Source organism: Budorcas taxicolor, chromosome 16 (assembly GCF_023091745.1).
Source record: "Budorcas taxicolor isolate Tak-1 chromosome 16, Takin1.1, whole genome shotgun sequence".
Classification (NCBI taxonomy): Eukaryota; Metazoa; Chordata; class Mammalia; order Artiodactyla; family Bovidae; genus Budorcas; species Budorcas taxicolor.
Window position 1 is genome coordinate 76,344,422 of NC_068925.1, and position 23,984 is coordinate 76,368,405.

The following is a 23,984-nucleotide window of genomic DNA, read 5'->3' on the forward strand; positions in this document are numbered from 1 at the left end:
AGTCTCAGCCCCAGGACTGGAGAGGGGGCTGGGGTGACTGGGGAGAAAGCATCCCAGGTGCTAGTGGAGTTCTTTGTCTTTATGATGCTGGTGACAGGATAAAACTATGTGAGAAAGTAGGGCCGGTCACAGGGAGAAAAATAAAAACCCTCCAAATTAAAATAAACAAATCTTGTAAGGAGGGGGGGTGGGGGGAAACCAAAACGAACAATTACCGTCATTTACGTGTCCTGCTCAGGCTTTCTGCATCGTTACCACACATCGCAGTCTGCATCAGGTTTAACACGGGGTACGTTTTGCCTGGCTTCCCTGTTTTTACCTGATTAGCAAAAATGCTCACACTTGTAAACTCAGGTCCTTACCAGTAGATTCCTTCTGCAAGATTGTTCTCAGCTTAAAACTTAAACACCAAGAAAAACAAAAAGGAAAGGAAATGAGGAAAAAGAAAAAAAAAAAAAATCAGAGGAAACCTGCCCTGGATACCTGTAAGGCTGACACCAAGGGGTTAAAAGTTCAGTGGAAGTTAGCTTGAAGAAGCTGGGGTCGCTCTATCAAGTTGAACAAGGCATCTGGGGGCCCTTACAAAACCTTTTTTGGCCTCGACAGCGGCAACCTCGGCCTCGCTCCTAACTTCCTCGGCCTTTGGGACTAAGCGGAAAGCTCACGTTAGTGGCAGCCAAGGAGAGGGGCTGGCCGTGCCAGGACCGAAGAGGGAGGGGAGGGGAAAAAGCGCGTTTCGCCCACCCCACGCTCGGGCGGAGGGGCGGGGAGCCGCGCGTCCCGGCCGGGCCAGGCAGTGTCTCGCGCTCTGCGCATCTCTCCGGGGTCGCCGCGGGAACGATGCTGGGCCGCAGGGGCGCGCGCGCGGGGCGCGGGATGGCGCGGGGCTGGACCGCGCTCTGCCTGCTGAGTCTGCTGCGTGAGTACGGGCCGCGCGCCCGGCCCGCCCGGCTGGGCGGCCGGCAGGGTCGGCGCTCTCCCGGGGGCAGAGCGCGCCGGGTGGAGGCGACCGCGGAACCAGGGGGACCCCCGCCCCGGGGACCCCCCGCGCCACTCCCCGCGCCCACGCCCACTGCCGCAGCTCCTGGCTTGGTGGGACTGAGGCCGCTCCAACAGAGCCCGGTGGGGACCGGCCCCTCACCTGGGAGTCGGTGGGGGTGGGACGCGACGGGAAGGGGACCCCCTGAGTGTAGCCCAGGTGTAAACCGGGCGGCGCGCCCCAGGCCTCCCGGAGTCAGGCCGGGAGACTCTTCTCTGAAATAAAGCGCTCTGGGGATGCCAAAGGTGCGCGGAGCGCAGAGCTGGAGCCAGAATCCGGGAGAGGGGAGGAGAGAAGAAAAGGAAAGGAAAGGAAAAGTTTGTAGCTGATGGTTGGTTCAGAAAGCGAGCGGCAGCCGAGCCGGTTGCTGGGAAGGGAGCGCTGGCGCCCACGTACCACCCGGACACGGGGAGCCAGAGCTGGACCTTCAAGCAATGGGAGCCAAGCCCGCTTGGGGTGAGGCCCGGTCCGAGGTCCAGAGGCCAGGGCGGTAGGCTAAGCTAGGTGACACGGGGAGTTTGCAGTGAAGAAGAGTCCGTGAGGGTGCATTTAAGATGGGAAAGCTAGGTTAAGACTCCTTCTCTGGGCATCCACACCTGCTTCCCTGGAGAGAAGGGACGGGTGAATGGAATTTGCTCTGTTCTCTGCCTTCCTCTCTCCCCATCACAACCGCTCACCCCGGCACAAATTCAAGCTCGTTGCATTTGGGGGGGTTTCTTTCCGTGCCCTGTTCTCCAAGTTCTAACCAGTGGACAGAGCTGCAGACTGGGGTGCACTCCTTTGCTTATCCAGGCAGGCCTGGATACTTCTTAAGCTCTTGCTGTCATTTCTGTTGAAAAGAAAAAAATCGGTAGGCACGCAATCAATATTCGTAATTGCTTTCATTTGGGGATAACACTCTCCGTCTCATCTCATGGAGCTCAGATGAATTTAAATATTATATATTATTCTCTTGTTAGCTCCAGGTTCTGCTTCCAGGCTCCAGGGCTCCCAATTCCCTAGTCTTAACTGCATCCTAAAAGCCACCCTCCACGGCCCCACCGCCCCTCTGAGTGACCTGGGTCAGCCAGCCAGGCCTCTCCCTTTGGGCCCACCCAGTTGGAGAGAGACTCCAGGCCGGGGGAAGCTCTGTTAGGCTCTGGGTTGACTTGTTTGGTGGACCCAGACGTGCTGTTTGGGGCCGGGGAAAAGCTGTTGCTAAGATGTTGAAGCTTTAGAATGGGGGAACGGCCTTGGGGGCTGTCTGTACCTCACAACGAGCTGAGTTGACCGGCAGCTCGGATTCCTAACCGATGCTCCAGGCTCCTTTGGCTTCACAGCTCATGATGACCTGGTCCTCGGCCGAGTGAGGCCCACCCTTTTCTTATTTCCTCAGCTGGCCAGTCTCAGTCTCGCCTTGGCCTGCAGTGGAGGGGACGCGAAAGGGATTTAACCTCTGCAGAACCCTGGGTAGACACACAGACAATTTCAGCGTGTCCTCTTTGGGGATGAGCAACGGAGCCTGAGTGCCTCCGCTCAGTCTTGCCCCACTGCTCAGGCCAGTTTGTAGCTTTATGCCTTCCCCAAGAGCTTTCTGGGTTTTTTTTATTTAATACCAGGAATCATTTTCTGATGTATTGTGGGGTAGATGAAATGAGTGGCTATACCTGAAATGCTAACCAAGGGACATTGCAGAAATTCTGTGGTATGGTTACCGTGAACTTTAGGGCACCCACCGAAGGGAGGCCTGGAGTTTTCTCCTGTCCCGGAGCTTTGTTCTGGGAAGGTCAGTTTTCCGTTCCTGTGAGAAGCTGTTCCGGGCTTGAACCAGAGCGGACTTTCTCCGTTGGAGACAGGGTTACTCTGTGGGGTGAGCAGAGGCAGGGTGGGGTCTGACCTGCGTGTGTGTATGTGACCAGAATCACACCTCCAGCTGGGAGGAGAAACCTTGCAGGTTATTAGGGAAGCCCACTTGTCAGGCCCAGGGTATCTGTTTCCTCCAAGCCCTCCAGGCCTGTCTTTCCTCTTTGTCCAGTGTGTCCCACCCCTTCACATTCCTCTTCTTCCTCTGGGTCCTTCGTGCCTGCTGACCCCACACCCATATCCTGTCTGCGGCTGTGTGTAAGAGGGGAAAAAAGAAAAGGGAAAAGAATTTTATCAGATATTTTCCGGAGGGGAGAGACTCCACCCTTGACTCGCTGCCACATGGAGACCAAGATGGAGCAGCCTTGGGACCTCTGACTAATTCCGTGGTCCCCAGCGCTCCCCCTCCTAGGGCCAGGGCCGGCCCAGCTGGCACTGCCTTTGCAAATACAGGTTTCCCTCAGCATTCCTGTTTGACTGATAAAAGGAGCCTGGGCATCTTTTTCTCATCCCTTTGGCTCCACCTCCTGGGCCTCTGTGTTCACTAGTTCTCATCTCCTTTGGAAGAGTCTTTGTCTTCCAAAGCTCAGGGCCAGAAGGACCACACTGCAGCAGATAAACTCAGGCCTAGCACTCTTACAAAAGCAAATCAAAAGGAGCAACAATTCCACTTCTTACCACCTTGCTGCCCGATTTCCTTTAGCTCCTTGGGCAGGAGGGCACAGGCCTGCGATCATGGCGGGGTGGTTACCCGGCTCCACCCTGAGGGTGCCTGGGTCTCCCTCTCCCATTGACTTTGCTGGATGTCACTAAATGGCCCCGAGTGTGGGGAACTGAAAATCTGAAGGTATGGAAAAGGAATAAAACACCATCCTCCAAAAGAAAATGCTCAGAGTTGCCAGGGCAGAATTTCCATATTTTTCTGGGCTTTGACTTTCCTAATGAGAACATTCTCTTCCTTCCTCAGCTAAGAAATAAAAACACAGTGTCTACACTTTTTAGTCTCCAGGGCCCTCGACTTTGCTAAGAAGAAAGATGCATGTGTCTTGGGAGAATGTGGTAGAAATGAGGAGGGATATATACCAGGGTGTGCGGCGTCCCAGGACATACACCATAAAGCCTGCTAGAGTGAATCACTTCCCTTTGGACATAAAGGAAAAGGCCTCTGGCTTCACTGGGAAGTCTGCTTCTGATTTAAGAGGGAAAAAAACTGCAAAGAATCCATCCCTGCTACCTTCCTGGAGAGCACCATCTCTAGGTAGCCCGCTCCATTGTTTAAGAAAATGCCTTAACGTGTCTTTGGTTGAGAAAACCCGGACCCTCGCACAGACAGGACGTTGAATTGCTGAGCGTGATAAAATAAAGCAGAACTTGGTATTTGATGAACCCAAGAGACAAAAGGCTAAAGAACTCCGAGCCCAGGAAAGCACAGAGAGAGGAGGGAAGTGCTTGGAGCAATAGGGGAACGGTAGTGAGTGCAGGGTGGAAAAGACCTGCCTGGGAACATTCCTTATGGTGTGGCCCGGCTGTTTAGCACGGGAATGCCAGGTGTTTCAAGATTATGCTGTTGTCTCTTCTGGGTTGTGCTGTAATCTCCCTGCATGATCTTAAACCTTCAGTCAGTCCACACTGGCCTTGCAGCACTGTTAGTGCTGCTCTGGGTGGGGGGAGTCAAGGAATGGTTATTTGGCAAGCCCATGGTACAGCAGTGTAGAAGCCTGAGCTCAGAGCTATAAACAGGGGTTCCTGGAAGTGATGAAAGCAGAGGAAGAGGTGACCGGGGGAAGCGTCGGCCCCCTGAGAGAGCTCACGGTATTAGGGTTCCCCAGGAAGTGGATAGGGGTCCAAGATGTGCTATTTGAGCATTAAAGGGGAGTCTCAGAACCCTGGGAACGCTCAGGCCACAGACTCTCGGTCTGTGCTCACACCTCAGCTTAGCCTCTGTAGCACAGGAAGGCGTCAGCCTAAAACTTTGATCCAGTCGTACATGACCCAAACCCGCCGAGACCCATAGCGTGGAGGCCTCCTGAACGCTCCCAGGAACACGGGTACCTTGTTGTCTCCCAGAGTCGTTTATTCTATTAAAGAAAAATCTTATGATTATTAGCTTTTTTTTTTTTTTTGGTATTGCCGTGGAACTAGCCTTTCTGTAACTTCTAGTCATTGATTGTAATTCTATTCCTTGAATCTCATAGAATTAAATCTGATCTTTCTTCAGGACAATCCTTAACAACCTTTCTAGTCTGCCCCATGAGATTACAAATTCCTTGAGGACAGGGATTTATTTAAATTCTAGTGACACTAACACCGAACAGTAGAAAGTTCGGTATTCATTTGTGCTCCCCAAAGTGCTGAGTCTGGTCCTCTGCACATCACTGGTACTTTGGAAAATTAAGAATGAATGAATAAGTGAAATGAATCTTGAAGAAGATTGTTGATTCTTTCTCCTCAGATTCTTCCTGTCTGGATCAAAGATCAGTGATTTTTTTTTTTTTTTTTCCTGTAAAGGGCCAGATAGTAAATATTTTAGGCTCTGGAGTCCATATGTGGTCTCTGACACATGTTCTACATTGTTTTATTTTACAACACTCTAAACCTGTAGAAGCCATTCTTAGCTCACTGGCCAAACAACACACAACCCATGGGTCAAATTTGGTCCACCAGCACCAAGCATCAACCATTGATCTAGATGAAATAACACTAAGCCCTCAGCCATATGACTTAGTTTCTAGAACTTTCCTAATTCTGATTATCCTCTCAAGGGCATTTCCTTAATTAAATTAATTTCCTCTTATAGCATTGAATGAGATGGTTCTATCAATACAGAGAAGTGGTCAGTGTGAACACGCCTGATGCAGTTGCTATTCAACCCAAGTGCATATTGTGAACTCAGGATTGTGTTCAGTGCCCTGAGTTAAAAATAAGTCTAAGAGAGGGTTCCAGCACTCAGGAAATCTGCAATGTAACTGAGGTGACAAGACCTACACTCAGGAAACAGTGTATATGGTCTTCTGCCAGATAAGTCGTGCAGATATATGTCTTAACGTCTCCTAGAAGCAGGAGAGAAGGGACCTGTCCTTTGTCCTAAAGATAATCACTTAGCAGACAGGCAGCTGCTTTACACCTCCTGTCGCCTTTATTCCTCCAAAGAGCAAGGAGTAAGGGGCTATTTTTATCTCTATTTTACAGATAAGGTATAGAAAGGGGAAGAAGCTTCCTGTGGTCATGAAGCTAGAACTTGGTAGAGGAACCTTTCAACACAGTCCGATTACCGAGTCTGAGCTCTCTGTTCTGGGGCTCCCCTGTCTTCTCATCAGCCATCAATGCAGGCTGTGGGGTCCCAGCAGAGCCGGCTTGTTCCTTCTTCCCAGGTCTGCATCTAAGAGATCCAAGATCTCCTCCAGGAAACTGCTCTCAGGCCAGGTGCTAGAACCTGAAAGGGTGGGCAGAATGGGGCTGACTGGCTAACAGAACCAGCAAAAAAGGAAAAACAGCACCACTACAACTCAGAGGGCTGTGAAAAACAAGACCAAATAACGGGGAAAAAACATCTCTTAAAGTACAGGAACTTAGTAATTTAGATAGCAGAGCTTTCTGAATCTCTGAAGATTTGTAAATGCCCTTTAAAGTTTAAAAGAATTTTCAATATGTTAATTGTAGGTAGAAATCTTTAAAAAACCTATTACATATGTTTCTGCTTTCTCGGTGTATTGGGGGAAAAAGGGCTTTAACCTTCAGACTTAGATGTATCAGGAAAATAATCTGGTTATGGTGCAACTCAGTGCCATTGTTAATTCTTGTTGTTGTTCAGTCGATAAGTCATGTCCGACTCTTTGCGACCCCGTGGACTGCAGCAAGCCAGGCTTCCCTGTCCTTCACTGTCTCCTGGAGTTTGCTCAGGTTCATGTCCATGAGTGTGAATACTTATGAAAGTGTGTATTTTTTATTTACTCTGACCACAAATGGTTCCAGACTAGTGTGGGTTTTAATGCTCGTGTCTGGTTTTAATTTATTGCTGTTTCTTCATTTTCAGCTGTTGCTTTGACTTGTTGTTTGCTTCTAGTAGTCTCTTACTAATTTTTAGCTTTGACTAGGATAGCAGATCAAGACGTTTGTTAGGATTCTGTGTCAAACAAGACTAATTGCCTCTGAAATAAGTACCTGTGGTTAAATGCATGACGTTTACAACATGAATTTCATGACATCTCTTTGGCTTCTTGGAATCCTCATTCTCTAACTGCTCAAGCCCTTGTCTCCTTTTATCCCGAGTTCACGGGCTGAGATCAAGTAGGGTAGGTAGGGGCAAATAGTGTGACACAGTTAATACAGATGGAGTGAGAGGTGAACAGCAGAAGATAGGCATTTGTTCAGGTTTAACTTGTGGCATAGTGCTCTGTTGGGTTGGGGTAAGGGCCATTCCTCCAGTTCCTAGAGTGAAACGGGGTAGAAGCTTCATTGACCATCTCTTGGCTCTGGCTGGGAGGCTGCTATGACTTCCACATGTAGTTGGGGATGAGAAGCTGAGATAAAGAAAGATCCGCCTTGGATGGTCTAACGCCAGGGGCATGTCGGGGAAGACAGGATAAATACAGACCTGTGCCGGTCTTGATTCTTTTCACTGCGTTCCTCCAAGACCCATCTCTTCATGGGAACACTAGAGAGGGAGCCCTAGAGGCTGTGAAAACAAGAGCCCTCCTCACTGACAGTCTCCAGGCACGGCGCCTAGGTCAGGATCGGCCCCCAGGGCTCTGCCAAGGGGTCGCCTTGCCCTGCACCAGCTCGTACATACCCCATTGCTCAGCCTTGCCCTCCTGCCTTCCCTCTTTGTCTTGTCTTTCAAGGGTCTCATGGGCTTCCCCACTCCGCCTAGGCTCGGGGATGTGAATCTGCGGTTGGGGTTCCCTCCTCATTTGCAGACAGATCCTGCAACCTGTTCGTCCATTCTTAGCAGAGGGGCAGGGGGGTGTGGGAGGAGGCAGCCCCAGCCGGGAGCCTGACCCCAGTGGCTCAGGAGCTGGCTGGGGTGCTGGGTTGCTTCACTCCTCAGGAACAGCCACCTCTGCGCTCAGAACGGGCAGTGGGTCTCTCTTCACATCTGGAAAAGTTCAAAACTGTTTGTCTGGGTGAAGGAGGCCCCAGGGGAGGGGGTTCAAAAGCATGATGTAACCTCAGCCAGGCCCAGATTTTGTTGCGGAGAGGAGAGGGCTGGGCCAGGCTGGGCCAGATGGGATTCCCAAGAATCGGTGTCCTGGAGGGAAGAGGAAAAACAGGGTGGGCAGGAGGGATGTCGAGGGGGAACGCCAGTGGTGCTTTGGAATGGTAACCTTGGGAGATGGTCCTTCAGTTCAGTGTCCCAGTGTCCCCACCACCTGCCCCCTGCACTGAACTTAGACCTTCGGGTCAGATTGCTGAGAGGGACTTATTGTTGTTGTCGCCCAGTCGTGGCCGACTCTTTGCGACCCCGTGGACTGCAGCACGCCAGGCTTTCCTGTCCTTCACTGTCTCCTGGAGCTTGCTCAAACTCATGTCCGTTGAGTCGAGGATGCCATCCAACTGTCTCCTCCTCTGTGGCCCCCTGGGAAGGATAGAAAGCAGCAGCAGAAGGGGATGACAGAGGACAAGAGGGACTGATTTAAGGGCAAAACCACTGGGTCTGCTTCCCCATCTATTTTATTCTGAGAGATTCACCCCTCCTGCCCCCAACCCCAGCCAGCCAGCAGCCCATCCTTTTCTCTCCGAAGTGTGGAGGACGCATCCTGACCCTTAGCAGTTTGGACCCCCGGACCCTCTTGCTGCTTCTACTCAAGGGTCAGCTAAACCTCGGGCGCCCCATGGCTCCTTGCCCTGCATGAATGGCAGCGTTCCCCCTTGGCTGAAACCTTGGTGATCCAGGTTCTTATCTCTGAAATGGAAATAGTAATACCACGTGTTCTCCTCCTCTTGTGCCCCATCATTTTCAGACAGGTGCTTTGTACTCAGCAGGAGTACCAGCCTGCCTGCAGCAGGCTGGGAAGAGAGGTGGATGACGGAGAGTGAGACTTGACCCCACCTTTGGGAGAAAATTCATGGCCTTGAAACCATTGCCTAACTGCTGCCTTGAGGCTGCGGAAAAGAAGAGGTGTTCTTCTGCACTGCTTTTACCTGGAAACCTCTGAAAAGCACAGACCCAGATCTCAATCAGAAAAGTTAGAGACAAGCTTTAGGGTGCCCTGAGACCCCGGGGGGCCTTTCCTTGAGGATAGTATTGCTGGGTGTGAGCTCTGGATGCCAAGTCTACCTCTAATTGTTTCCAGGGCTCAAGCCAAGAATACAGTAGAGACCCATATCCCATATATTATATGTCTAAATACTTCAAGTTATAAATCAGGCCAACGAACTGGTAAATAAAATATCTCCTATCTTCTTGAAAATGTACCTTCATGGCCACCTGGAAGGCCAGATTTGAATTTAAGACTCTCAGAGCCTTGGGGGTCAGTGTCACAGGGGGGCTTAGCAGGAAGAGATGGTCCTCGGCCTTTGCCCACCCTCTTCTCTTCCTCTTACCCAGGGCTCTGGTCCACACTGTAAGAGACCGTGCGTGCAGGCAAGGGGCACCCCACCCACATGCTTGAGCTCTCGCCTTTTCCCTGCACACTGATGGCCTTGAGCTTGTAGAATATTCACTGGAGCTGCAGTTCACCCTTGGAAGGATAGAGAAGAGACCCATGCAGGTCCTCCAGTAAGCAAAGAGCCATTTGGGCAAGAAGTTCTGGTCCCAATGCACAATCTAGAAGAGAGTGTGCCCCTCTATTGGCTCCATGGACTCCTCACATTTTGGGAACAGGGAGGGCAGGAGAAGGAACGGTGTGTAGGCTCTTAAGCGCAGGGTCCGTACAGGTAGCTTTTCCTTCCTGGACCTGAGGATAGCGCTGCTGGGCACCACAGGGAACACGGGAGGGTTAAGAACCGGCAGGAAAAGTTTCAGAGAATAACTGCTTCTGGAAACATTATACTATAGCATTTGTTATCTCGTTGATTTCCCCAACAATCCAAATAAGAAAAGACCCTCATTTAAAAATTAATACACACACACATTAAATTATTGAATATTTGCCAGATCCAGAACCCAGCTGTCTGTCCCCACAGCATTTGATAAGAAACCAAGTCATATGCTCTCTAGTCCATCAGCTAGATTCCTAGGTCAGAGTTTCCCAAAAGGATTCTTGGGCTTGTGAGCCACAGTTCCTCAATTAAAAAAAAAAAAAAGAGAAGAATAGGTTTTAAGGCCCTGAGGGAGAGAATGAAAGGATTTGGGTAATGGGGCAATCTACGAAGGAAAGAAGATGTTTGAAGGATTGCATAGAGATGATGTGAATCTAGTGGTTATTCTGAGTTAATAAATTGAATGGAGAGAAGGATACATTCAAAAGGAAATAGAAGTGCATCTTTTCCCACATTTTAGATCTTGGCAATACTTACTCAGGTGTAATTTGAAATTTTTCTATTTTACTTAGCCTATTATGAGCGTTGCCTCATATTCTCGTGCTGCTATAATTGTGGCATACTTTTGTTTGTAGTGATTACGGTATGCTGAGTGCATATAACATTCACCCTGTTGTGATTCATTCAGTTTCTTGCCACTTTTCCCTCCTATAAATAATACTATGCTAGATGCTTGGTGCATGCAAACTTTTCTTTCTCTGTTTCCTTGGGAAAAAATCTAGTGGGAAATTAGTCAACTGTCCAGGAGGGGGTCTTTGTTCTGCTCTGTTGCCAGGGGATGTTCTAGATGGATTCTCCCTAATGTCAAGAAACTGAATCAGGTGATGCTATGAGGCTTCAGGACGATCTGCACTCTGATATCTCTTCTTTGTTTCTCTATAGCTTCTATGGAATTCACAAATATAACCATAACTGGTAATGCCACAGTGTCACCCAACCCAGGAACGTCTTCACCTGTCCCTACAACTACGTCCGACTGGAAAAGCATGAACTCAAGTACTTTTAGAAGCACCAGCCTCTACAATGTCTCCCAGGACAGCAATGGGACCACAGCAGTCACCTCAGGTAAAGATTTCTCATCTCAAGCCCCCAGAAGGATGCTACTGGCACTTGGGTGAAGTATTAGGATATTTGCAAACCACCTCTGTCCTCTATGTTCCCCCACAGATGGAAACATACAAGCTCCTTTTAATAATGGCTGGAGTATCATGCTTAGGGAACCCTGAAGTATGTTCTAGACAATTCTTCCTGTAGTGACAGCTTTCTCCAGTCAATGTCTGGGCTGCTCGTTCTGATCAGTAATTCTCCTTGTACTCCTGAGTCCAGCTTAGTGATAAAGAAGAATCTATGATCTTTTCTAAGGAAAGCAAACCACGTACAAATTGGGGGTCTTTGGTGTCTCTAAGGTACCAGTTTCAATGTTCAGTTTCAGCGTCTTAGAGGGCATTTCTAACACATCTAGATTATAGCTATGGTTTCAACAGCTGGCTGGAAATGAGTTGCCAAGGGTTAGGACGTGAAGTAATTTTTAACTCCCCAGATTCCCTTTTCTGGGTTGAAGTCCGAGCCTATGTGAATGAACTGAGATGTGTTTGTGTGTCTGTCTGTGTGTTTATGCCATTGTGCATGTGTTCACACTGTGTACTGGTCAGTTCCAGCGTCTACAGTCAATTTCACGTCTGCCTCTGAGACCCTCCCAGCCTCTGGAGCTGTGAACTCTTCCGTCCAACCACAGACCTCTTTAGCCACCACGGTGTCTTCTACCCTCATCAGCTTTGCGACTTCAGAGGCGACTCTGCAGCCCAGCACGTTTCCTGGAAATATTTCGGATTCCCTATACAATAGTACCAGCCCTGTGACTTCTTCCATTAATACCTCTCCATCATTTTCTCCTACCCAAAATATCCTCAAGGTGGGTGAACTGGGCTAAAAATGACAGATTACCCCCTCACTTCATATCTATGCAAGCTCTCTCTCTTCCCCTTAACCTCTGCTTATCCAAACCAATGAATTTTGATCATATAGGAGTTCACATGAGAAACATGCAGCTTAAAGATTGCTGAAAGGGGAGGGAAAGGGTAGGGTTTGGTGGCAAGACTGATCTGTGCCATGGGTATAATGTTTTCAGAGAGTAGAGAGTGAAGAGGATTCTCAGAAATCCATCCAAGCCTTGGTGGTTCTTTCTTATACCTCTTGGTCTAGTCATGGACCAAGGTACCCCTTGCCTTTGGGCATATTTGGAAACTATCTTGCATTTAATGGTGCTGCTTTTCCCAATATGTTTAGGGCAAATACTGTTTCCTTTCTGCCAGAGGGTTTGGTGGTATAGCAGGTATAGAGAGGCAGTGAGGAGCTAAGAAGACTAGGGGTGTTGAGCTCACTCTGCCTTGTTCAGTCTTGGGGCTTGTGGCTATCAGCAGCTTTCAGCAGGAAGAGTCGAAAAGGTGAGGGCATGGAGCCTGCCAGCAGGCATGGGGGACCTGCCTGGTTTCTGTTTTTAAGGGAACCAGAATAGAAATCTGGAGAGTCCCAGGGCCCAGAAGTAAAATGAGTGTCACCAGAGTCTGCCTGGCCCCCTCATTATCTGTTCCCCTGCAAGTGTGTAATTCGCTGGAGGGAAAACAGCTCCAAGGGGAAAGATCCTACCCTCTTCCATATCGGCAGCATTCAAGCCAATGTTTACCAAGATTGCAAATAACTACTTGCCTGCAAGCCCAGGCTAGTAACTAAAGTTTTGACTATCCGATGTGTTAAGAAGTGAGGTGAAAGAAGAGTATGTCTTATGACTTTCTAGTCTCCTAACAACATGTTTAAATTTCTTTTTTTTTTTGAAACCTCTTTAAAACCTATGTCATAGAAATCAAACCAGAAAAGAGGTGGGGAAGAAATGATGCTGACTTATTTACTTTTTTTTTTTTAATACAGACTGAAATAAAATGTTCCAGAGTCAAAGAAGTGAAATTGGCCCACAGCATCTGCCTGAAGCTAAATGAGACCTCCAGCTGTGTAAGTCAAACCCCTCTGCCCATTCCGTCCCCCTCCCTCTCCTCCCGAAATTACTTCTGAACCTCCTTAAGGTGAGTCTTGAAAGGAGCGAGTTGGGTGGAGGCAGGGTCAGTTTAACGTGGACAGGCTGCTTTGAATATTGAGCTTTGGATTTAGGGAGTAAGAGGCCCCATCTGGTGGACAAAGAAGGCAAAGGTGGTTTTATTTAAATTTTCTTTCCCCCCTCCTCTATTGTACTGTATAAGCTTCTCAGATGACTCAGTGGTTAAGAACCTGCTTGCCAGTGCAGGAGACATGGGTTCCATCCCTGGGTTGGGCAGATTCCCCTGGAGGAGGGAATGGCAGCCCACCCCAGTATTCTTGTCTGGAAAATCCCATGGACCGAGGGGCCTGGCAGGCTACAGTCCATGGGGTTGCCAATAGCTGGATATGACTGAGCATGCACACATGCATACTATAATATATAGTCCGGTTTAGGTTTGCTTTTATGTTAAGAAAGTCCTTCAGGAAATATAGTCACCTAAAAAATCAACTTATTATTATTTTCATATAACTCTTTAATATAGAGAGAATTTTTTGCTGTAAATGCTTCATTCTCCATATAACCAATTCCCCTAGCATTATTTTTTCAATGATTCTCTCCTTTATTGACTGGGATTCTTCCTTTAGTTTGTATTAAGTTTTTCTGTGCCCTCTGCTGTGCTTAGTTGCTCAGTCATGTCTGACTCTTTGACCCCATGGACTGCAGCCTGCCAGGCTCCTCTGTTCATGGGATTCTCCAGGCAAGAGTACTGGAGTGGGGTGCATGCCCTTCTTCAGGGGATCTTCCCAACCCAGGGATTGACCCCAGGTCTCCCACATTGCGGGATTCTTTACTGCCTGAACCAGCAGGGAAGCCCAAGAATACTGGAGTGGGTAGCCTATCCCTTCTCCTGGGGATCTTCCCGACCCAGGAATTGGACCGGGGTCTCCTGCACTGGAGGTGGATTCTTTACCAGCTGAGCTTCCAGGGAAGCCCTTATAGCGTTATACATCAACACTTTCAAGATCTAGCCAAGCAGGTCTTTGCTATACAAAGACCTGTGTATAAGGAATTTTTCATCTATTTTTTTAGAAAAATTTTAGAAACAGCAAGTCAAAAAACCCCACCAAACCATTAAAATTTTAATTGGAACCGCTCTAAAATCTCACCATTTTTTTTCTTATTTTTCCTCTGGTATTGTTCTGTGTCTTTTTATTTTTTTAATTTTTAAAATGTTATAGGTTTTATGGATTTCTTAAGAGTTACTATATAGATTTTCCACGATATATTCCAGTTGATTGTTTCTTGTATATTAGAAAGTTCATTGAGTTCTTCATATTTATCTTGGGTCTAGCCATTTTCTTCAACATGCTTATTAATTCCAGGAGATTTTTTTTTAATGATTATTTTTCATTTTTAAGGTAAACCTTCATGTCATTTCTCATAATATATTGCTTTTGTCTTGCTTTTTAGTAGTAATGCCTCTTCTTGCCACTTCCTGTCTTATCACGTGGCAAACTGTTCTGCACTGTATTAATTTTTAATGATGATAGCAGATCTCCTTGCTTTGTTTCAGTAAATCCAGTTTCCTGACAGTAACAATTTCCTGGATGAAAGAAAGAATGATAGGAAGAGTGATATTTACTTACAGAAAAAAAGCATGTTCTTACAAGTTGGGAATCCATTTCAGGGAACCATATATATGACATGTGACATGCATGTATTTTGGAAAGAGTCTGGGTATATACTGTAGTCTATAGAGGGTGTTAGGTTACTTGTTTTTGTCCATTTTGACTGTTGGTATCTTGTGATTATCAGTTGGGTCATTCTAACTCACAGGTCTTCTAAAATTATACCTAAGAAAATTATTTAACTTACAATTTTAAAAAACAACAAAAATTTGGAAGACATAGGTTCACGCAGTGGGAATAGCTAAGTGCAACTTGTAAAATAGTTAAGCATGAATATACAGGGTGTCCACGTTAAGATTCTGTGTGTTTCTGATGCTGATTTTCAACTCTACTCATTTAAAAAAAAACATTTTTTTTTTGCCCAACAGTTTGCTAATTATAGCCAAGAGAAATGATCATCTTCTCTCTCTCTCTGTATTATCTTGGCTGAGCACTTATTTTCCTGTGCATTGCGGTGCTCTGTGCCAGAATACTAATTCTTCATACAAACGATTTAGAGCTAATCACGGACGATTTATTCTAAATGTCTGTCCACTGCTCTTCAAAGTTCACGTTTAACGAGGGTCATCGTACCAGATAAGTGCCAGAACCTTACTGCTGCTCCAGAAATAACGGCTTTTCCTGTGCTGCAGTCTCGCTCGCTCTCTGAGGCCTTTCCTGTCTAATCTACTTTACGCCGCAGCTGAAAAGATCCGCACTCTACTGTAATTTGGGGAGAACCTGCGAGTAGGGATGTGGAAAGATAGTAATTCCTCCAATATCCTAAAAAAGGTTTCTGCGCTGCCCGTCATGAATCAACTCGATAGCAGCACCTATACAGTGCTGGTTTTCTTTTTTCCCTTTTCCTTCCGCCACGGTTGGTCCCTGTCTCCCTGGGGCCCCTCTTCCCCAGCCCTCAGGCAGCATTGCCTCCTGTTCTTCTCAGGGAGCAATCCTCCTTCCAGAGTTTTGGGCCACAGCTCTTGTTCCCCAGATTCCTTTTCCATGAGCCCTACTGCATGCTCGTCTGATAATCAGCCTCTCCCCCACAGCGGTGTGGTGCCTCCTAATCTTCCTTACGTTGGTTTCGTACCTTGGGCATCAGAGGGCCTTATGGCCCTGGTTCTCATCGAGGGGAAACTCAGGCCTAATGAGAAGCATGAAGGACGTGGGTCCCCCTGACATCACACCCTCGAGTACTTATGTAATGCTGTCATGCTCTTCCATCTAATATGTTCCCATAACAGAAGTAAGCATTGTTCTCAGCTCTCTAGACACTCATTTTACACTGGTAGACAGTGAGGATCCAGTCTGCTAGCTCTTGCTATGGGGATTACTCGGCCTGCCTCCTGGACGTGCATCCTGCAGACATTTCTGTCCCAGCTACTCTCCTTTTGCTCCTGTGCTTCACCTCTAGATAGAGGTCACCTATGTCAGCCAGAGGACGGTAATCCCATACTCTTGTCAAGCAGCTGTTACTACATCTCAGGAGCCTTATTTGCAGAACGCGTCACCCACGTCTGACGTTCATTCTCTCTGCTGCAACGTCAGGCTGATTTACTTTGTTGTGGTTGTGATTTCCCACATAGTTTTCAGAATGTAAGCTTACTTTATTCTCTTATGCGTGTGTGAGTTGCTCAGTCCTATCCGACCCTTTTCGACCCCATGGACTGGGGGGCCTGCCAGGCTCCTCTATCTATGGGATTTTCCAGGCAAGAATACCGGAGTGGGTTGCCATTCCCTTCTTCAGGGGATCTTCCCCAGCCAGGGATCAAACCTAGGTCTCCCACATTGCAGATAGACTCTTTGCCATCTTTTTTACCAGCTGAGCTCCCAGGGAAGCCCTTATTCTCTTATTATCTACAGATCCAGGGGAATCTACCAAGGAGTCATTTTAATGGTGGTAAAATATACATAACATGAACTTTGCCATTTTAAGTGTGCAGTTCAGTACTGCTGAGTACACTCACCCTGTTGTGTGATCGACGTTTAGAACTCGTTTCATCTTCCAGAACTGAAACTCTCCATCCACTAAACAACTTCCCTTTTCCCCCGCCTCCTCCTTCTCCCTGATAGCCACTATTCTTTCTGTCTCTATGAATTTGGTTATTCTAGGTACCTTGTATGAGTGGAATCATATAGTATTTATCTTTTTGTGACTGATATATAATCACTCAGTCTGATGTCCTCAAGGGTCATCCATGATGTAGCATGTGTCAGAATTTTCTGTTTTAAGGCTGGATAATATTCCATTGTATGTTCATATCCAATTTTATTCATTCATTCACCTATGAACACTTGGGTCGCTTCCCCCTTTTGGCTTATGGTTAATAATGCTGTTATGAACATGTTTGCTCAGATATCTCAACACTCTTATTTCATTTCTTTTGGTATATATCCAGAAATGGAACTGCTGGATCATATGGTAACTCTATTTTTAAAATTTTGAGGAATCACCATACTGTTTTCCATAATAGCTGCACCACTTCCTGTTCTCACCAATGGGACACAGACGTTCCAGTTTCTCCTCATCCTCACCAGCACTCATTATTTTCGGTTTTTTCATAGTAGCCATCTGATTGGATGTGAGGTGCATTTGATTGCCATTTCCTAATGATTAATGATGCTGAGCATCCTTTCATGTGCTTACTAACCATTTGTGTATGTTCTCTGCAGAAATCTCTATTCAAGTCCGTTGCCCTCCAATTTGTCTTTCAGAACTGCCTGTCTTTAGAACCACGTGTGTTTATAAGCAGGGGTGATACTTACTCAGCTGGCTCACATCCCCCTTGTGCTGTCACATTTACTTCATCCAGATAATGTCCCCCAGCCCGTGTCTTCCTTGCCCTCCACTCAAACACTAAAGGTCAGTTTCCATGCAGAAAAAATAACTTGCAGATGGGGGACTGATGAAGACAGTGTGTCTTCTGGAAAGAACCTGATATCTGGGACTCCCTAACTTTTGGTCAGCTGCCCACCTGTGTGACTTGTAATGGGTCCTTTCATTATTCCAGTCTCTATATGAAAAGAGAGATTTTAGCTGCATTGCCAAGCTTACACCAAAGTCAATAAAATACTGAGAGAGAGGGAGGAAGGGAGATAGAGAGGTGACTGATCCAAGAGTTTTAAGATTGAGTAATATCTTAAAGTTTAGAAAAATACCTGTCCCTCTCTCCCCCTACTCCGGTATTTAATGTGCTTCTTTAACATGCTGAGTCTTTGCAAAGTTTGAGAATGCTGCTTTAGAAAAGTTAGGTGGTTTTATTATGATGATGATAATTGCTTTTATAAAATATTATGTGCTAGCTGATGAAGTTAGGGGTCCACCAGTCTGATTCCCATGAGCAACATGGTGAGGCCGTGGCTTCCTCCTGCCCACTGTCCCATGATGCCTGCCTGCAGCCTCTCTTGGGGGAGGATGTTTATTTCAAGCATCCGGAGGCGCATTGTGCTTTGTTCAGGATCCACCTGCTTCTATCCAGGCTCAAACACAATTCACTGATGCTGTTGGATTCCAGAGTAGGAGGGAGGCTGGCTGGCTACTGTTATTCCCCTGAATCGAGTCCAAGAAACTAAACAAGGGGCGGAGGGCCCCTGTGTGGAAGTCAAACCACTTGGGGCATTAAGATGAACAAGAGTTCACCGAGTTCTTGTTTTTCTAGTGCTATGCTTCGTGCAGTCTGGGTTCAAAATTACTTAACGTCCACCCACATCCCCCCCGCCCCCCACTAAGAAGCCTTACAATCTAGTCACAGAGAAATGATAATAGCAGTAGGGCAGAATGTGATTCAACATCAACGTGTAGATTCTAGGCGAACAGTCTAGGAGGTGTTGCTTCAGAACAGCTGCCCTTTATCCCGTGCCCACTTGGTTCACACTCTTCACAGACCAGCTCTCCAGTCACCACCCCTACTGAGTCTTCAGCTGAGGAACCTCACACTCAGATGCACTGTATGACTTGCAAAGAATCTAGTAAATAGCAGAGCAAGGACGGATACCCAGCCTGCTGGAACACGGGGACTGGCTTCTTTGAGGAGGGGAGGTGGAATCAAGTCTTGAAAGATGAAATTCCAAGGGGAAAGGCCATATGCTTCATTCCCGGGGCAGCCCGTATCGTGAAGGCTGCAGGCTCATGCATGCCTGAGCATCCTCAGGGTGGCACCCACACTCCCAGGGCCCTTCGCCAGCTTCTCCTGCGTACAGTCTGTCCATTCTGTGAGGCCTATTTTGAGATGTTTCTGATAACCCCGAAGTAGGTGTGTGCTCGCTCTCCTGTACATGTCCACGGTACCTGATTGTGCCTCTCTGAGGGTTCTTACCATGTGACTAGCTCTGTCAACTCTGAAGTCTCTTTGTGCCTCAGTTTCTTCATCTATAAAATGGGGACAATAATAGTATCCATCTCACAGAGTTGTGTGAAACAAAAGTGAGTCAACATGCAGAAAGCACTTAGAACCAGTGCCTGAGACATAGGAGGCGGCATCTATCTTCATGGCCGTGCATACACACCAACAGCTCTGACCACGTGGAATTCATTGCTAGCCTCGCTCCATACACACACCACACACACGACGCACGCACGGAGGGATTCGCGCAGTCCTGATCACCATTGGAACAGCTGAGTCTGATCGAGGCGGAGCTTCATAGGACTCAGCACACCGAGGAGGGGCCTCCTTGTTTGACTTGTTTAGATTGTCCAGGAGCCCCGTCCCCCTGCCTCTCTCGGGAACGAGACACATGTCAGCCAGAGACAGCTTACGAGCCCAGAGTCATCCAGGCAGGGACTTCCCTCCTCCTCATCCAGAAGGTGCTCACGGAGCAGCAAGGCAAGTCCGAGGGGACACGAGCCCAGATAGGAAGGAGACTGCTGATCACATCCAGTGTGGTGCCCAGACTCCCCACAGCGAATGCTGTTGTGAGGAGCTCCTATCCTGGGACTTCCCTGGAGACCCGCCTCATCTGTCCTTCTCCCAAGGGAGAAGGAGCCACGGCCTGAGGACTCATCTCTCTGTAAGCTTGGCTCTTGGGGACCTTCTGAGGTTCCCGCTGGACTCACCCTGCTGTCTGGCCTCCCCAAAGCCTCGAATTCCAGCTGGCAGAAGAAAGCTGGGATGTGAGGCCAATCTTGACCTTGCCTTGTGCAGGAGCAAAGGAGCCTGGGTTTTACTGCCTTGGGCCGCAGCAGTAGGAAAATACCCAGGCTGCTTGCCAAGCTGGGAGGGCCCTGTGGCCTTGCCCCCGGAGCAGCACCGCTCCGCAAACAGGAAGCTTTCTCCTCCACGGAGGCTCAGCTCTGATGCCCCTCACACGCCCCAGCAGTTTTCCCCTCACAGGAAAGCTGTCAGAGCTGCTCAGGCATTTCCTCCCCCGCCATCTGCCATCCGGACCGAGGAGAGAGTCTTGGTTTTGATTCTTTTTCTGGGTAGAGCAGGCCACTCCCTTCGGAGGCTGCTGGAATAAATCCTGGAAGACTGAGGAGGGGGAACAGCCAGGGCTTCTAATTCATCCCTTTCCTGGGACTTTACTGTTGAAGAATTGTCAGAGTTTGTCTTCTGAGTCTGAGCGTCTGACTCCATGGACCAGTCAGCCAGCAACCTGGAGTGACCTGTCCACCTCATATAAAACTGGGTTCCGGGTCTCTAGTGGGGACAGGGAATGGAAGACTAGACAAGAGCCCCACTTGAATTTGAGCCATGCTGTCTGTGAGACCCCTTGGAGACTGAGAGGGAAGGGACGAGGATCCCATTGCATCTATAGTCATAAATTTCTTCTCTAGTCCTCACCTCCCTTGGCTTTTCCTTCAATATCTGGGCCTCTTATAAACTTGAAACAGAGGGTTTTATCTTCATTTTGTATTCAGTCAGTTCAGTTCAGTTCAGTCGCTCAGTCGTGTCCGACTCTTTGCAACCCCATGAATCACAGCACGCCAGGCCTCCCTGCCCATCACTATCTCCCGGAGTTCAGTATTGCACTGTTAATATTTTGTGTTATTGGTGATTTCTTTTGAACTTAATTTGGATAGTGTAGGTTTACATGGGCAATCCTTCAATAAGGTAATGGTTCCTAAATTTGTTCTCTGACATCATAGAGTGCCAGCTAAGACCACCTTTTGGTCTTGGGAAATTTTGGAGTTTTTTTTTTCTTATTGTGTTTTTGCACATATGAAGTTTGCAAGATTTTTTTTTTTCCACTTGGAATTTTAGGGGGGAAAAAAGGATTCTTTTTGTTTTGAGGGTAACAGTGGGACTTTAATCCAAATTATAGCCTGAGACTCCAGATACAGTGCAGAGGATACCAGCAACCCCATGTCCTGCTCACCACTCTTCTCTGTTGTCCCAGGAGGAGTTTAAGAAGAACAATGAAGAGAAGCTGACCCGAGTCTTGTGTCAGGAGGAACAGGCCGAGGTGTGCTCCTTGCTCCTGGCCCAGTCTGAGGTGAAGCCTCAGTGCCTGCTGCTGGTCCTGACCAACAGGACAGGTAAGGGACAGGTCTGTGCTGAGGTCTAGAGGGGGAGGTGGGCTGAGGTTAGAGGATGCTGGGTAGAAACCAGGCATTGTAGCTCAGAGGGCAGAGGTGCCGGCAAGCAGGGCCGTGCTGTCTGAGAAAGACCCTCTGAGATCTACCCTCACTGTCAGAGCATCTTCTAGAACAGTGCAGGAGGAGCTGTTCGAGCTTCTGGATGCAGCAAACTCCGTTTCTCATTCCAGAAAGTTCCAGCAAGATCAGACTTCTGGAAAAGTACCAGTCTGACCTGAGAGAGGTAAGTTCGTGGAGATGAGGGGTCTCAGGGGAGAAAGTAATCATATTCTCGAGACCTACCTACCCTTCCTACCTCTCCACCCTTCTCCAAAAGTCTTCGCCCTTCTATCTTTGAAACAAAATTTTACAGTTCGGCTTAATGAAGAGATACCAGTCTTAAGTCCTGTTTAGAAAACCCCTGAGGTCTGTGTCTTCTTGGGTGTATTCAGTGTTGAGTCACACAGAGGCGTCTAGCATGGGCCGGGCTCCTCTTCTAGGACTCACGTTCCACAAGTGGAAGGCTCACTTTTCTGTGGCTTCTCTTCAAGATGGGCATCCAGGACATCTCTGAAGAAGATGTCAGCAGCCACCAGAGCTATTCCCAGAAGACCTTGATTGCACTGGTCACCTCGGGGATCCTGCTGGCCATCCTGATCACCACCTGCTATTTCCTGATGAACCGCCGCAGCTGGAGCCCAGCAGGAGAAAGGCTGGTCAGTTCTGGGCTCCAGGGCAAAGCACATGAGGAAGCTAGGGCTCCTGGGGAGGTCCATGAATGTCACGGAAGGGGAGGAGAAATACCAGAAGAGGTACTTCTGTGCCCTCACACAGGAATGTGTGTGCACGCACATTACTGTGTCTGTGGACGAGTCAAAACAATATGTAGTAGATGGGGGAGGGTGGCATGAACTGGGGCCCTGCCCCCCTCACCATGGTAATAGCTGGTTTGCGTCATCGATTTATTGTTGTCCCTGGGATAGTTTAGCTGGGTACAAACCAGAACAGGCAGCTAAAGCAGCCACTTCTTGGCAAGCATAGTAAAGGCCCGTGGGTACCCAGTGTCTCATAAGAAGGGGACATGTGGAAGGAAACTCGACTCTTGAAGTGGTCTGGAGGAGGGTTTGGCTGTTGGCCTCTGGCCCCTGGCTTCCTCTGGGGACAGCCCAGTTCCTGGTGCGAGTTGGCTCTCGAGCTGCCGTGGCACTGTGTGGCGCCTCTCCTCTGTCCTTTCTCCTCTAGGAGCTGGAACCCTGAGCGCTCTTCAGGAAGAAAGGAGTCTGCACACGCAGCTGCAGCCCCCTCCCCCTCCCCCGCCTCCCCCTCCCCCGCCTCCCCCTCTCCCGCCTCCCCCTCTCCCTCCCCCTCACCTGGCTCCCATGCTTATGAGATAATGCTCCTTTATTTATACACCATCCAGGGCGAAGACCCTTATTACGTGGAGAACGGTGGAGGCCAGGGCTATAGCTCAGGCCCTGAGGCCTCCCCCGAGGCTCAGGGAAAGGCCATTGTGAATCGAGGGGCTCAGGAGAATGGCACCGGCCAGGCCACCTCCAGAAACGGCCATTCAGCGAGACAACGTGTGGTAGCTGATACCGAACTGTGATGTGGCTGGGGAGGCCGGGAGGGATCCAGGGGAGGAGCCCCTCCCTGGGTCTGAGCGCTTGCAGCGCGCCAGAGTGGCGCCCCCTCACCATCCCCCCTTTCCCAGCACACATACCCAGGGAAGCCATCCCTGAGGCCCGCCCTGTACAGGGCAAGGGGTCCTCCTGCCCTCCACGCATTCACCTCCCTGCACCCACCATTGGGCTACTCTGAGGAAAGGTGTGATGCACACAGCCAAGATGCTGAGAAGCCCCTCGGGGGGTGGAGGGTGGGGGGGGCAGATGGTCTTGCAGCTTCCACAGAGGGGCCCCTTTCCTCCCCCTCCTCTCTGCCTCATTATAGGAATTCCCAGGGGAAAGCAGGGGCTTTTCTGGACTGTGATTTCGTCCCAAGAGGTGTTACCTTTTCCTGTTTCTTCCTTGTATTTTTCTTTCTCTACTTTAGGAACACCAAAGCAATCCCTCGCACTTGCCCCTTTGTAATGACCGGTCAGAAAATCATGCCGTCTTAACCCATCTCCATCATTCCCCTCTCTGAGGCACTGAGCGTTTACTCACCAGCTCCCCTCTTGCTCTCTAAGGTCCCTGAGCTCCACAGGTAAATCACCCCCACCCCCACTGCCACCTCTGTAGACTGAGGCCTGTGCAGCTTTTCTGGCTGAGCCTGGAACCGGACTCCAAGTTTTAGAACAAGGTCCAGAGTCTGTGTGTTTGGAGGACCTGACCTGGTGATACATGTGGACACATGGGTACCCACTCAAAGGGCAGAGGGGTGAGGGCACACAGCTTGGTCCCGGTCTCTGCAGGGCCACAGAGAGCCTCTGCTGGGGCTGCTGTTTCTGCCAGTGGGTCAGAGTGGACAGGACCATGGGACCAGATCTCTTGACCTGTGAGCTTCGAAGGAAGCCTTTTGCTCTGAGGCTAGGTTCTGACCTTCACCTCTGTCTCGACGGCCTCCTCCCGCCTCTCCCTGACTCCTGGGTTGAGCTGTGGCCTCAGTCTCCCAGCAGACTCCTTCTGTCTCTGTCTCCCTAACCCTGAACCCTTTAGCCGCTCTGCACCCCGTGTGGTCAGGGCCCCGGGACTTCTCCAGAGGACCCTCACCATAAGCCACCTTTTCTGCAGGTGACCCAGGTCCTTGGTTTTTTTTTTTTTTTTTCTTTTTCCAGAAGGGTGAAAAGGGATCCTGATTTCAATGACGGTTGGAAATAGAATTTTCCAGAGATAGGAAGATGGGGTGGATTTTTTGTTTGTTTTTCTGAATAAAAAATGCTGTGTGTAAATAATGTAATTAAAGTGATAC

General features: G+C 48.7%; 1 protein-coding gene across 1 annotated transcript; it reads left to right on the forward strand.

Moving 5' to 3' along the window:
- Nucleotides 1-773: 773 nt before the first annotated feature.
- On the forward strand, nucleotides 774-23,984 carry CD34 (CD34 molecule). The gene is made up of 8 exons (XM_052653682.1): nucleotides 774-919; nucleotides 10,745-10,927; nucleotides 11,515-11,774; nucleotides 12,788-12,868; nucleotides 20,900-21,038; nucleotides 21,269-21,321; nucleotides 21,629-21,793; nucleotides 22,498-23,984. The coding sequence occupies exons 1-8, from the start codon at nucleotides 841-843 to the stop codon at nucleotides 22,681-22,683; spliced, it is 1,146 nt and encodes a 381-aa protein (XP_052509642.1). The 5' UTR covers nucleotides 774-840; the 3' UTR covers nucleotides 22,684-23,984.